General features: G+C 42.3%; 1 protein-coding gene across 4 annotated transcripts in view; it reads left to right on the forward strand.

Moving 5' to 3' along the window:
- Positions 1–15,138, forward strand: part of EYA2 (EYA transcriptional coactivator and phosphatase 2) — a 177,715-nt gene that overhangs the window by 104,911 nt on the left and 57,666 nt on the right. For all 4 annotated transcript variants that reach the window (XM_060772168.2, XM_060772170.2, XM_060772169.2 and 1 more), the window contains exon 6: positions 12,351–12,418. In XM_060772168.2, the coding sequence (XP_060628151.2) occupies positions 12,351–12,418 (68 nt within the window). The remainder of the gene's footprint in view (positions 1–12,350; positions 12,419–15,138) is intronic.

Consider the following 15,138-nt stretch of genomic DNA (forward strand, 5'->3'; position numbering starts at 1 on the left):
CTGAAATGGCTCTTATAGGAACTGCATCCAGCTTGGTAGCAAATTATGAAGGCAGAAAAAGGGCCAATTTCTATCTTTTACCATTTCATGACACAAAATAGCCATTTTGTAATGAGATTTTCCTTTTGTAAGTATTACAAAACCTGGAAACATTACTATTTATTCAACAACTCCTAGGATCCTCCCACCAGCATGCCTCTTAGGACCTCATCCCACGAGGGGCGGGGGAGCATTTGGCATTGCCTTCATGTGGTCTTCCTAGGTTTTCCATCTTTAAAGAATATGGAAAATTTACTTACCCCTGTCACACAGGATTGACTTCTCCCATTTCCAGCTCGACCATTCGCTTCATTTCCCATCACATGAGTGGGTGTTTTCTCCTGCCATTTCAAAGAGACCAGGACCCTCTTAAAACATCTATTTCAATGGGACCCACATCATCTTTACACCATTAATGAAGACAGAAGGAGTTTCAGGGGGCATTAACAAAACCATCTACATCAGTGGGTCCCAACCTTTGGGCCTCCAGGTGTTTTGGACTTCAGGTCCAACAGTTCCTAACAGCTAGTAGGCTGCCTGGGATTTCTGGGAGTTTATTTATTTATTTATTTATTTGGTACACTTGTATACCGCTAATATCTCAGCCTGTGCGGCGACTCATTGCGGTTTACAACATATTTAAAATACAATATTCACTTTAAAAATATAAAATAGAATATCAAAATACATACATATACATACATAGTATTGGGCCACCAATACAGACCGGAACATCTCATAGTTAAAGTCGTAATCCAATTCGTTATCCTTGATTGCTAGTCCATGGTCAAAACAACATCACATCGGAAATTAGTTGAAAACTTGCTTGAACATCCAAGTTTTCAGTTTTTTCCGAAATGCCATTAGCGAGGTGGCTGATCTTATTTCAGTAGGGAGGGCATTCCAAAGCCGGGGGGCCACCACAGAAAAGGCCCTATCTCTCGTTCCCGCAAGCCGCACTTGTGAAGCAGGCGGGATGGAGAGAAGGGCTTCTCCTGAAGATCTTAGGGTCCTGGTGGGCTGATAGGCCGAGATACGTTCGGATAGGTATGTAGGGCCAGAACCGTTTAGGGCTTTAAAGGTCAGAACCAGCACTTTGAATTGGGCTCGGTAGCTAATCGGTAGCCAGTGGAGCTGGTACAGCAGAGGAGTTGTATGCTCCCTGCGCCCTGCTCCTGTTAATACCATGGCTGCCGCCCGTTGGACTAATTGGAGCTTCCGGGCCGTCTTCAAAGGCAACCCCACGTAGAGAGCGTTGCAGTAGTCAAGGCGGGATGTAACCAGAGCGTGGACTACCGTGGCCAAGTCAGACTTCCCAAGGTACGGTCGCAGTTGGCGCACGAGTCTTAACTGTGCGAATGCTCCCCTGGTCACCGCCGAAACCTGGGGATCCAGGCTCAGCGATGAGTCCAGGATCACACCCAAACTGCGAACCTGTGTCTTCAGGGGGAGTGCGACCCCGTCTAACACAGGCTGTAACCCTATACCCTGTTCGGCCCTGCGACTGACCAGGAGTACCTCTGTCTTGTCTGGATTCAATTTCAATTTGTTCGCCCCCATCCAGACCGTCACAGCGGCCAAGCACCGGTTCAGGACCTCGACAGCCTCCTTAGTAGCAGGTGGGAAGGAGTGACAGAGCTGGACATCATCTGCGTACAGATGACACCGCACCCCGAAACTCCGGATGATCTCGCCCAGCGGCTTCATGTAGATGTTAAACAACATGGGGGACAGTATTGAACCCTGAGGAACCCCACAAAACAAAGGTTGTGGGGTAGAACAGGAGTCCCCCAGTGACACCTTCTGAGACCGACCCTCGAGGAATGACCGGAGCCACTGCAGAACAGTACCTCCGAGACCCATTCCCGCGAGGCGTCCCAGAAGGATACCGTGGTCGACGGTATCGAAGGCCGCTGAGAGGTCGAGTAGCACCAACAGGGACACACTCCCCCTGTCGAGCTCCCGACGGAGATCATCCACTAAGGCGACCAATGCTGTCTCGGTACCATGTCCCGGCCTAAAGCCAGACTGTGCCGGGTCTAGATAATCCGTGTCTACCAAGAATGCCTGGAGTTGTGAGGCCACCACACGTTCCATGACTTTGCCCAAAAAGGGAAGATTGGAAACAGGCCGATAGTTTACCAATTGAGTGGGGTCCAGTGATGGTTTCTTCAACAGCGGTTTTATCACAGCTTGCTTTAAGCTGGCTGGAAAAATGCCTTCCCGAAGGGAGGCATTAACCACCACCTTAACCCACTCGGCCAATCCCCCTCTGGCCTCCTTTAGAAGCCAGGATGGGCAGGGGTCTAGGATGCATGTGGTAGCTCTCATTCCTCCAAGCACCTTGTCCACATCCTCGGTTTGAACCAATTGAAATGAATCCATCGAAATCGGACAAGCAGATGCTCGTGTTACATCCTCAGAGACTGCCGTTAATGTGGTGTCCAGTCCAGAGCGGATCAAAGCGACTTTGTCTGTAAAGAACCGAGCAAAAGCTTCACAGCGAGCTACCGGGTCATCAGGGCACCCATCCTGAATGGTGGGTTTTAAAAGGCCTCTGACAACTCGGAACAGTTCGGCCGGACGGTTCTTTGCAGACGCAATAGTGGCCGCAAAGAAAGTTTTCTTTGCGGCTCTTATTGCCGCGGCATATGACCTTAAAAAGGACACAAACCGTGTTCGGTTTGGCTCGCTCGGATCCGAACGCCACACGCTCTCTAGTTCCCTCTTCTTTCGCTTCAACACCGCCAGCTCCTCAGTAAACCAAGGGGCTGGTTTAGTTCGGCTACTTGAGAGGGGACGTTCTGGAGCGATCGTGTCTATTGCCCTGGTCATCTCCCCATTCCAGAGAGCGACCAGGGCATCAACAGGATCACCAACCGAGGTGGCGGGAAAATCCCCAAGAGCCATCAGGAATCCTTCCGGATCCATAAGCCTCCTGGGGCGGACCAATTTAATAGGTCCTCCACCTCTGCGGAGGTTAGGGGGTGCAGTAAGTCTAAAGCTGACCAGGTAGTGGTCGGTCCATGGCAACGGAGAGATGGATAACTCCTCAACACCGCCACCTTCCTCCCATCCCTGACAGAAAACCAAGTCCAATGTATGTCCAGCACTGTGGGTGGGGCCAGATACTTGTTGGGACAGACCCATGGTCGCCATGGTAGACATGAAGTCCTGAGCCGCTCCCGTTAGGGCAGCCTCGGCGTGGACATTGAAGTCCCCCAGCACAAGCAGCCGTTGGGACTCCAATGCCAGGTCCGAGACTACCCCCGCTAGCTCAGGTAGGGAGACTGTAGTGCAGCGAGGTGGACGGTACACTAACAGAATCCCTAATCTGTCCCGGTCACCCACCCTCAGGTGGACGCATTCAAAATTTGTTGACTGCGGGATGGGGGTCCTGGTCAGAGAAATGGAATCTCTATAGACTACTGCAACCCCGCCTCCCCGCCCTCCGGATCTCGGTTGATGCTGCACAGAGAACCCGGGAGGACAAAGCTGGGTCAAGTTTACCCCTCCGGCTTCGTCCAGCCAGGTCTCTGTGATGCACGCCAGATCTGCCCGTTCATCCAGGATTAAATCCTGGATGAAAGTTGTTTTGCCATTGACAGATCTGGCGTTCAACAGCACCACTTTCAATCCTGAGGGACCGCCATCCTGGTTACACCTACTTACCGTATCAGGAGACCGATTTGGGATTACTAATGTTGTTCCACGTTCCCTAGGCCGAATTAAAGGTCTCCTTTTCCCGTATCTCCCCTTCCCCACCACGACTTCTATGGGGACTCCTCGGTTAACGGAAGCCTCTCCCTCCTCCATGACGCATTTGATGCTTATACTAATAAACCAAGGATCTTTACGGTTTACATGCCATGTTACAGTTTCAGTTTGCCATAGCTTTGCCTTCCAAGTGTTCTTCAGTCCTGTTAGGCTATATTCGAGTTCCCTCGTGCTATTCCATTTCTTCTTACCCACATATGCAATTAGCAACCAAATTAACAGATGCCAAAAAGTAGATGGTCGCATGAGTAGTAGTTGTTAAGCACAGTCAGGGCAGGGTTAAGCTGTTGAAATACAGATGGAGATTTATTTCAGCACAGCACAGTAGAACAACAAGTTGAAGTTCAAAACACCTGGAGGCCTAAAGGTTGGGAACCACTGATCTACATGAATGTCCACACTGAAACATCACAAAATGGAGTATAAATGGACAAGGGAAACTACTCATTTTAAAATATTTCTACATGCAAGGAGAGGAGTGGAGTTAATTCCTGCCCATCTTTCAAATCCACTCGTTTCTACATGCTATGGAGATGTTATCCCGCAGGCAACCCATGGGATCCATGGGAAATGTGTAGAAATGGAGAAAAACTTCCATCTGATGAGGTCCTTTGTGTAAGACAAACATAACTAAAAAGCCACCATCTACGCTGATACTTTAAAAGCTGTCACGAAGTATTTTGGAAATAGCGATTGCTTTGAAAAATGATCATCCTTTGTTTCAAATCTGGTAATGAAAAACCACAAAATCTTTACTTATTCCAGTGTGTGCTGGGTCATGGAAAGGAAAACATTGACATCAGAACAACCGTCTGTGGTTTGCAAATATTGCAGTTTTCCTACATAGCAAACTGGCAGGATTTTCAGTGAAAATTTTCTGGCAATTGTACAATTGGTCTGTGTGCGTATATACTTGCAATATCTATTCTTTGACTGTAAGTTATCCAAAACACATACATACAAAACTTAAGCATCCTTATTTTTCTAAGACTCGTTATACAGCTACATTTTGTATTGTTGATGATTCACAACGTGATTTGCCTCCCTCATTTGGGAGCTATCAACACTGGCAACAATCATGAAGTTGTTTTATTCCACTTATGTTTTGTTTTCAAAGCTTCCTTTTATAACATTTCATTGATCAGCGATGCAATCTATTCGGAGAATTTATATGCCCAGCTGTGATTTTGTTAAAATCATTAAGATGGTTTATTGTGTTGAAGTGTTTACATGTGACAAAAATAGTATTTTAGAACCTATCTGATGATCTTAAACAATGAAAGCCTAGCTTTTCTGTTTATAGGTAAGCAATTAAAAGGAACACATGATGTTTGGAGAAAGGCCTGTGTTGTTTCCACATATTTGGTTTATAGTCTTATAAGTCAATGGACCTGCAGATATTCCAGCTGTGGGGGATGGGAACAAAAATAAGGCAGATCTCTCAATAAGAAGTCTGCCCCGCATAACATTTTTCTTCATTCTCCTGATTTCTAGCATTGTGGTAACTTAAATCTTCAACTGAGCATCTAGAAATGCAGCTTAGGTATCCAAAGAAAAGGAGCAGGCAAGGGTACTAAGGGAATGCAAACAAAGCAACTATAAGAGTTGTAGGTGTGAACAATCTTCGGTATATCATTTCCTTCAGTGTTAAAATGAGGAGAAATTTCATTTTAGAGCCAGGATTCTTATTTTGGGTAACAGTGTCCTAATTTTAATCTCTCGTTAGCATTTTCCATATTTCCCTTCCTTAAGTGATACTTTTGGAAAGGAAAAAAACAGAGATGAGAAAAAACAGGTTACAAATCAATGGCAATGATGAGAAGCAAGATCTGAGCACAATAGAGCCCTTCTACTTGTGTTCCCAAGTTATTAGTATTCAGGAGCCTGTGGCCTCTGAGGTAAGATGGGGATGGCAAGATTCCAAGAAACCAGAGCTTGAATCCCCCTCAGTCATAGAAACCCACTAGGTGAGTTGTGTACAAAGTAAGTTAGGAACACACACTCTGTCAGCTGGTCTAAAGACCATAAAGGTATGCGATCCTATGTGATCTTGGAAGCTAAGCACTGTCAGCTCTGTTTAGTGGGAGACCACCAAGAAAACCAGTCAGGTGCTATATTTCAGAGAACGAAACAAGCAAAACCACTTCTGAGTATTCCTTGCCTAAGAAAGCCCTTCGAAAGTATGAAATCATCAGAAGCTGACAAGCAACTTGGAGGAACACACAAAGGACTTTATCCCATACTGTCCTCTTCTCCCTGTTTTTAAACACTTAGAATCCATTGAGGGAATCATGTATGACAGAGCCCATCCCATGACATAGAAGGACCTCCTGCCATTGCCCATCATGCTTCATTAGGGAAATGTCTGAAACAATCCAAAAAAGGGAGGGGGAGAAGACAGTCAGAGAACATCTTCTGGACTCAGAAACCGGGATATAACTGGAGAAAAAATGAAAAAACATGTGGGATGGGAATTGTCAGAATCGCTTGCATTGAATTGAATTGATGACGTGGATAAGTGGGCTGTCCTATGGGTGCACTCCTTCCAACCAGTGATGCTCCAGTACCCTGCCATCATGCAGCCTCTCGATCCTTTCAAAGTAATTACAAAAAGAAAGAAAAATAAATAGTGCTACCTTAGGAGATCACAATTTTGCTTTTCTTTTAATGTTAGCTTTTGGAATAACTGGGGGTTTTTGCCTTTTCTGTCAATCACCCAAAAAACATTGATAGTGCTATGGTTTTATAGCTGAATGAATACCTATTCTCTGCATTTTCTAGAAACAGCAAAAGTTTGATCCTTCACAATGTCGAAGTTAGACACCCTTTTTTAAAAGGCAGGGGAATAGCCTGGGAATCTACTCACTCGTGGGGATAAGGATGAAAACAGAATATAGAGGTTAAACTGGCAACTTCAGATGACTTGTGATAAAGAATGAGTAATGGAACTATGTGCTTTGTAACACTACAGGACTAAACGCCACAGTAATATGATGCTCTCTCACGCGCACACACAGGGGATAAAGTCCAAAGAGAGAGCTTCATAATTAGGAAACCTCCTCTGAATAAATAACTCTTTTATAGTAGCTATAAGGTAGAATCCTCTTGAAGGCATATGACAACAAACAAATAATTGTAGAAATGTATATTAAGTTCCTTTTTTACTATTTTGACCTACATTGATGTTAGTTTTTTAGTGTTAACTAAGAGCCGGTGTAGTATAGAAGTTTGAGTGTTGGACTAGAATACTGAGAGACATTGGTTCGAATCATTGCTCGGCCATGGAAACCCACTTGAGCAAATCACACTCTCTCTCAGCCTAAGAGGAGAGCAAGGTCAGAACCTCTAGAACAGTGGTTCTCAACCTGGGGTCCCCAGATGTTTTTGGCCTACAACTCCCAGAAATCCCAGCCAGTTTACCAGCTGTTAGGTAAAAGCCAAAAACATCTGGGGACCCCAGGTTGAGAACCACTGCTCTAGAACAACTTCTACCAAGAAAACACCATGATGGAGAATCATAGAGTTGAAAGAGACCTCATGGGCCATCCAGTCCAACCCCCTGCCAAGAAGCAGGAAAATTGCATTCAAAGCATGTAGTCTTAAGTATGTAGTCTGCTTAGGGTCCTCATAAGTCAAGAATGACTTGAAGGCACAGAACAACAGGTGATTTCAGCAATTGCAGAGGCCAGTTTTCCAGTTGTGGCCTGCAGCAGCCCCATTCAGACTGAACTCAGGAAAAAAGAATACTTTTTGAAATTAAAACAATGTATGTAGAAATCATGTGTCTCGCATTGCCCCTTTATTCTGATTCCTAGAAGAAAGAGTGAGTCTTTGGTTAATTTTATTTCTTTTGTTCTGGGGCTCCCCAAAATGTCCAAATTTTTAGATAACATGGCAGGTTTTCTTTTCTTTTATGTAGCTGTTAACACCTCCAAATATAGTGTGGTCGGGATGTTCCTTCCACCCTCAACACATGCTTCTAAAAAAAAAGAAGAAGTTCAAGGCCCTCCAAGCATGTGGCCCACCAGAGTTGAGACATACCACATCTATGGCTTCATCTCAGATGCAATTGCATTAAAAGCATGGCACACATTTATTTTAAAAAGAACATTAAAGGAATGGCAAATGGAATCAGTTTGTCATGAAAGCAGACAAGCTATTTCATTCATGGGTTTCCTAATGGATTCAGTTTGAGCCTTGCCCTTATATGCTCAGATGTCTCATTTCACAATCCATCATTAGGAAAACTCATGGCGTGAGGTCAATCTAGAGTTTTCCTATGGAGTGCTTTCCAGCCTTATGTATCTGAAGAGCCAGGTTGTTTTATTACCAACTAAATGTTCTCTGTGTTACCTGTGAATGAGGGCATTGTGACATGTTAGCAGCTGATTTGATTGAACACAGATGTGAACTATGCTCTGCGTGGAGAAGATCCAGAAGGAAAAGATTGTGACTTGTGCTTCTGATTTTAAAGGGGTTCATGTGATTGAATGGAAGCTGGGTGACATGAGCCAGCCACCAGAATAGAGGAATGAAGAAATGTGTCATTTATCCAAGCAGCCAGCCATTTCTATTGCAAATGGCAGACATACTGAACCAAGGAAAGTTTTGTACACATTACTTACAAATGACTGCTAACACCTCTATCAGTTTTAATCAGACATTTCACAACAAATTGGTGCAGGTTGTGTTTGCTTTGTGAGTTTGCTAACAAATATTCCCAGTGAGCCATGTAGAGAAAAGAAATGCATGTGACTGTCTGATCTTGGAAATTAAGCAGAGGCAGCCCTTGTTAATATCTGGATAGGAGACCACCAGTGTTGCAAATTGTATTTCAGAAGATAAAACTGAGAAAAACACCTTTGAGGAGTCCCTTTCCAAAGAAAAACCTATAAAATTAATGAAGTTTCTATAAGCCGAAAAGCAACTTGAAACATTCACACAATATTAGTGCTGTCTTAGAGTTTGAATGCATGGTTACCAGGCTAACAATGAAATCTTTCTGAATACACAAAAAAGTATATCAGTGTCTATTATTTGTTTGGGAAGCAATCAATTGAGCCTTTTCAGTTAATATCTCTGTCACAAAGTAAATGTACACTTCTTCAATAGACTATTGGGGGATCCAGTTGTCTCTCCCCAATGATACATACATGGCCAACATGCATTAGGTACAGTGTACATTATACATCATAGTGTTTCACAAGGAGTAGGTACATCTCACAGATACACCTGCTGAAGAAATAGCTTCTCATGCCATAAGAAGAGCAATCTTTTCAATGAAGATACATGACTTCCTAACTGTGAGAGCAGTCATCAGTGGAACTTTACCCCGGAGTGTGATGGAGGCTCCTCCTTTGGAGACTTTTAAGCAGAGGCTGGATGGCCATCTGTCAGGGGTGCTTTGAATGTGATTTTCCTGCTTCTTGGCAAGGGGTTGATCTGGATGGCCCACAAGGTCTCTTCCAACTCTTATGATTCTATAGTTGGGAATGTTCTTCTGCCTGAGATGAAATTCCAGTTTAGGATGGTGTCAGATAGGAAGAGATTCAATAGTTGATATGACTACAGACATGATGGGAAACCAAGGATAAAGTTAGCAGATGGCAATAGAAGTATTTCCAGTTGGAACATTTTTTACACCGAGCATGAAAATATTTGGTTCTTTGTGTCTGTTCTAGAATAGGCTCCAGTTTTCTTGGTGACAAAGCAACCTCAGTTCAATGCAGTGTGTATAAAGTCGAAATGCCATTAAACACTACTTATGTCCTGAAAGATTAATTGTTTGTGCACCACCCTTATCACATTTGGCCCATTGGCTAGAGGCAAGTATGGGCTAGGAACAATGTACCCTCTAGATGTTGTTAGATTGCACATCCTTCTGCCTTAGTTAGTGTTGCCTGTGATAAGGCATGCTGGGAATTGCAGTATAGCAGCATTTTGAGGTCAACTCAATTCCTACCTGTGCAGAAAGTCAAGATAAAAACTGTTCCTGTGGGAGAAGTCCCCCTCTCACCAACAAATATGGTATTCACCAGGATGTTTAGTAAGACATTTAATGTCAGCAAAATTTTCTGAAAGACTGTGTTTCCCAATATCTTGTTTCTAGTCATAACAATCTTAAATGGGAAAATGGAAAATAACCCAAATATTAAAGACTAGGGAGAATATGATTCCTAACTTCAAGAAGCCATAACTGAGACATTTGACTTTTTAAGAAGTCCCTCATAATTGTATGAGGTTCTGTATGGAAGTCACGAAGATCTCTGATTCTGTGTTATTGTTTGAAAATTCCCCTCTTCCTCCACTTTTAACTAAATCTCTTGCCTGGGATTTTTCTGATGGGAACTGAAAGAATGAGCTACATTCCTTGCTTTTCTTCCTAACAGTCAGTTTTATATTCAGAACATGCTTGGATTTTGATCTTAGGGCCTGAGTCTAGCAAGATTGTCTTTATTTTATTTTATTTTATTTTCTCCTGGCATGGAAACACAAAAGTTGTTGACACATAGATACTTCTGCAATTTATCTCCTTGGCATAAATATTCCTGTCTGAGCCCAGAACAATATTGAGTGATAGATACGCACATGTACCACTGGCCCGAGCTGGTATCAAAAGACAAATTCAATGGCAAAAGATCATTAGCTCTAGACCCCTCCTGTGCATTTAATTCCCCCTCTCCCCTCCCTTGTCTAAAATGCTTTTAAAAGCCAGATGTGATGGCAAATTAGTTCTGGAAACAGATTCTTTTCCTACAGTTGAGGGGAGAGGGGTTGGCATGAGATTTGTTCCTCCCTGCATGTTCCTTTGTGACTGACTGCACTTGGCGAGCTGCAGTTTGTTCAGCTGTCCATTCCCCTGCTTAATCTTGAGTCTTAAAATAAAAACAAACAGGCGGATATTCAGAGAACGGACACAGCATGGAGACACTGAGGAGCATTTGTTCCTGTGCTTTGGCTAAAAGAGAGCTTGCTGATACTGACTCCAGTATGGCTAAGGAAGCTGGCTATTCCTAGAATGAAGAGCTGTGCCAGGGACTTGATTCTTTGTGTTCTTTTAAGGGCCAGCAATAGAGCTGATGAGCACCTTCCTCCTCAGTGCCAAGGTATTTCTACACTTGCAGGCAACCCAAAGGACAAATTCACAGGTGATAGGTGCTCCTGCATTTCACTGCTCTAGACAAGATGCGATGCTTTTTGTGCTGTCTTATAGATACCTATTGTGCCCTTGTTGCCTGCTGTAGGAATGCTGAGAATTGCAGTACAACAACATCATGACATGTATAAGAAATAGGAAAAGGGAGAAGTCATGAAAGAGGAATTCAAACAAATAGATAGCATGTGTCATCATGACACGTACAAGAAATGGGAAAAGGGAGAAAACATGAATTTCAAACAAATGGACAGCATGTGTAGGAAGAAAGTTAGAAAAGCCAAAGTGTAGAATGAGCGCAGACTTGCTACAAAAGTTAAAAAAAATAAAAAGGACTTTTTTTGTTATCCATATTAAAAGGAAGAACAAGGAAATGGTAAGACCACTGTACACAAGCGATAGTGAAATGCTAACAGAGAACAGATAGAATTTCTCAACACCTTCTTTGCCTCAGTCTGCTCACAAAAAGTAAACAGTGCTTGACATGGAGAGCAGATGACGCAGAGAAACTGGCTTTTTCAGGTGACACGTTTTAGCCATAATCATAGGCTGCAGTTTACCTTTGTCTAATGGAAATACTGTGTGTCCTATCCCTGGAAGATTGTATTGCACACTAACCTGAATAACTCATGTCTGAAAAGATCAGGGGCCTCTCTACAGCTAAGCAGTTCTTACTGATGTTTCTGAACACTATCTGTATCTTACTCAAAATCACTTGATTTGCTTCTGAATGTGTACACCACTGACTTATTTAAAATCATTGTGTCTCCCACTGATTTGAGGATTTACAATTCTTAATTTGTTCATAGATTATTCAAATCCACAGGCTATCACTTGATAAATAATGCCATCAACTGAAAGACAAACATGTAGGAATCAACCCTAAGTTGGTACCCTCCTTTGGTACTTTCATATGGGAAGGATGTGCCTCTTTGGCTAATCTGCAGTAGTCATTTTGCTTGACTGAAGTAATCAATTAGGTAGTTTTCTAAAACACAGATTATAATTTGGAATTTTTTATTTCTACTTACTAAGTCACTGTTGGTATGAATACCAATCTTTGAGAGAAGGTAAGGGTTGTGAGATAAATTAGAGCTCTTTGTATAGATTCACATTGTTGTGAAGAGAATATGTATGACATCCTGGAATTAGTTCTGTATAATCAAAATGTGAATGACTGAGGGTCTGAGAGGTTGCAGATGACCAGAACAGAAAAATATTAGTTTTGAGATTGCCATTTCCAGAACCTCTATTCCTACTGCTTCTTTCATCCCTAACAGCTGATAGAAATGTTGAAGGATGTTGAACTGAAAGCACTCACCCAACCAAACAGCTGTGAAATTCTGTGATTCTAACTATTGCTTCTTCTGATCTCTCTTAGGTACCTCAGGGATTTACCAGGCACCCAATGGCCTGACAGGTTCTTCGGGCTTCAGCACAGTGCACCAGGTACAGCTTTAACCATTTTCGAAAATTTATTTATTTACAGTATTTATATTCCGCCCTTCTCACCCCACAGGGGACTCAAGGCAGATCACAGTGCACATATACATGGCAAATATTCAATGTCATATATAGACAGAGACAGAGGCTATTTAACTTTCCAGTTTCATTAGAGTATGCTTTTTGAATTCTGGCCAGCGGGGGAGCTTGTGACACCGATGGAGATGGATGTGTTGGAAAGAAGGTTCATTTATCATGTAAATCATACAAATCATTATAAAAAGTAATATTTAAAACCACAAAAGGGAAAAAACAAGCTCCAGTAATGAAGCATGTAGACCATGATGACCCCACTAAAATGATAGCACACATTAGTAATCAAAATAGCACCAACCAAAGAGAAGCATAGAAAAACTTATATGAACTTATTTAAATGAAATTGAATGATAAATGCTACAACAATGAGGGCAAACAGGCTGCACTTCAAACAGAGTTCTACAAAGAGCTACCACAGAGAAGGCCCTCTCCTCCATGCATCCATGTCTTACTGAGCTTGCAATGTGCATGTGAATAGAGCTTCCAGAAGTGTACATCCATACTGTAGAATTAATAATGTAGTTGTACACCACTTTAATACCCATGACTTAATGTGATAAAATCATAGGAGTTGTAGTTTGGTGAGGCACCAGCATTATTTGGTAGAGAAGGTTAAAGACCTTGTAAAACGATAGCTCCATGATTCCATAGCATTGAGCCATGGCAATTACAGTCATGTCAAACTGTGTTGATTCTACCGTTAATTCTGCACCCTAAGTCTTGATTGGTTAATAAGCATGAAGCTAGCCTGTTTGTAAGCGTTTTATGTATTTAAAGGTACATGCCAGTACTAGAATTGGCTTGAGAAGGGAACTCAGTGTCATAAATGGGTTTCAAGGTGCTGCCTTCTTGGCCTCTTCAGTACTTAGATACAATTAACACAAGTTGAAGCTTTAGAGCCATCTTCAAAGGCGGCTCCAAGTAAAGTACATTACAGTAGTCTACTCTGGATATCCTGAAGCATGGTATCTGTATAAAGACCTGTGCACTCCAAATAGAATCATAGTTGACATGCAAGCCTAAACTTGTAAATAGAATGTCAGATCATGCTGAGGCCTCATCTATACTACCAGATAAAATCAATCTGCTTTGAACTGGATTATATGACAGTGTAGACTCATATAATCCAGTTCTAAGAAGATGATGTGGATTATCTGATTAATCTGGATTATATGGCAATGTAGAAGGAGCCCAAAAGCTCTCTTAAACTTTATAGCTGATATTTTAAGAGAAGTTCACTTCCAGCTAAAAGTAGTTATAATATTCCATCCAGAGCTGTTAAGTTTCCATATTCAGTAACTCTCTGTTGCCTACAAAGCTAGTCTGATGTAGTGTGACTAAGGACATCCATCTTGGAAAAATGGTTGCTGATTCCAAGACTGATAACATTTTAGTTGTCAGTATGAATGTGGGAAAAGTTAACCATAACACTGACTAATTCTTTGGAGGTGTTTTAGGTAGAACTTAGTTAACATGAGAGACAAACTGGAGTCTTGTACCCAGTTGTAGCACCACAGATTATGGTTCCTTTCACACTGCACAATTACAGCCAGTTCTCCATATTTCCTGTGTTTAGAAGCACAAGACCCATGTAAAAGTGGGGAACCCATTTATTTAAAAAGTCTTTTTAACACAGAGAACCACTCTTTAGGAATCCCTGGGTCCTTTAGTTTAAGTCTGCATTCAGCTTCCATGGGAGGTTCCAAGAGAGATGTTCTCCCTAGGAATCTCTAAGTCATTCAGCACAACTCTGTGGTCAACTTCTAGCAGATGTTGATCATAATATCACTCTAAAGAGGCCATTTTAATTAAATCTGCAAAAGTTCAGCCCCAAAATTTGGAGGTCTGACTGAAGTTATAATTTAAGTGCTGTGACTGCTTTCTGTGGAATCCCGAGATTTGTTTTTTAGAGAGGGATACTATAAATTTCAGTCACAGAGCTTTTTTTTAGTTTCCCACCAAATGACAAGTGTGGGGATTTCTGAGGATGCAATCATAGCTGTCTCTATATAAAATCCTAGCACTGCAATTGAACAGTGTGAAAGTACCATAAAGTAAATCATTCTGAGCACCACCTACTGAACCTGATCCCCCAGGAAGACCTGTAATACCCATGGCCCTTTCACACAGACCTATATCCCAGAATATCAAGGCAGAAAATCTCACAATATCTGCTTTGAACTGGGTTATCTGAGTCCACACTCAGATAATGTGGGATTTTCTGACTTGATATTCTGGGATATAGGGCTGTGTGGAAGGGCCCCCAGATGGACACAAATAACTTTCTCCGGAGTTGCCTCTGATAATCTTCAGCATCTGATTTTTATAAACCAAAAAAGATGGCATTTCTTTGGATGTGCACAGAGATCAACACCTTGGCAGGGGACTTGGCAATCCAATGTTTTCAAATTGTTTCTTCCCCTCAACCCAATTTCTGTTCCTTCTCCTACCAGTCTTGGCTCTGGCTCAGGATGTCAATTGCAATGCTGAAAACATTTCACAATTCTTATAGGGAGACCACAGTATCATATGAACAGCTTTTCTCTTTTCTTTTTTGAGCCAGCAGTTTCCATCATCTTACAAAAAGCTCCCAAATCTTTATTTTCCATGCTTGGCTTTAGGTTATGAAT

Source organism: Anolis sagrei, chromosome 4, assembly GCF_037176765.1.
Source record: "Anolis sagrei isolate rAnoSag1 chromosome 4, rAnoSag1.mat, whole genome shotgun sequence".
In the NCBI taxonomy this organism is placed as follows: Eukaryota; Metazoa; Chordata; class Lepidosauria; order Squamata; family Dactyloidae; genus Anolis; species Anolis sagrei.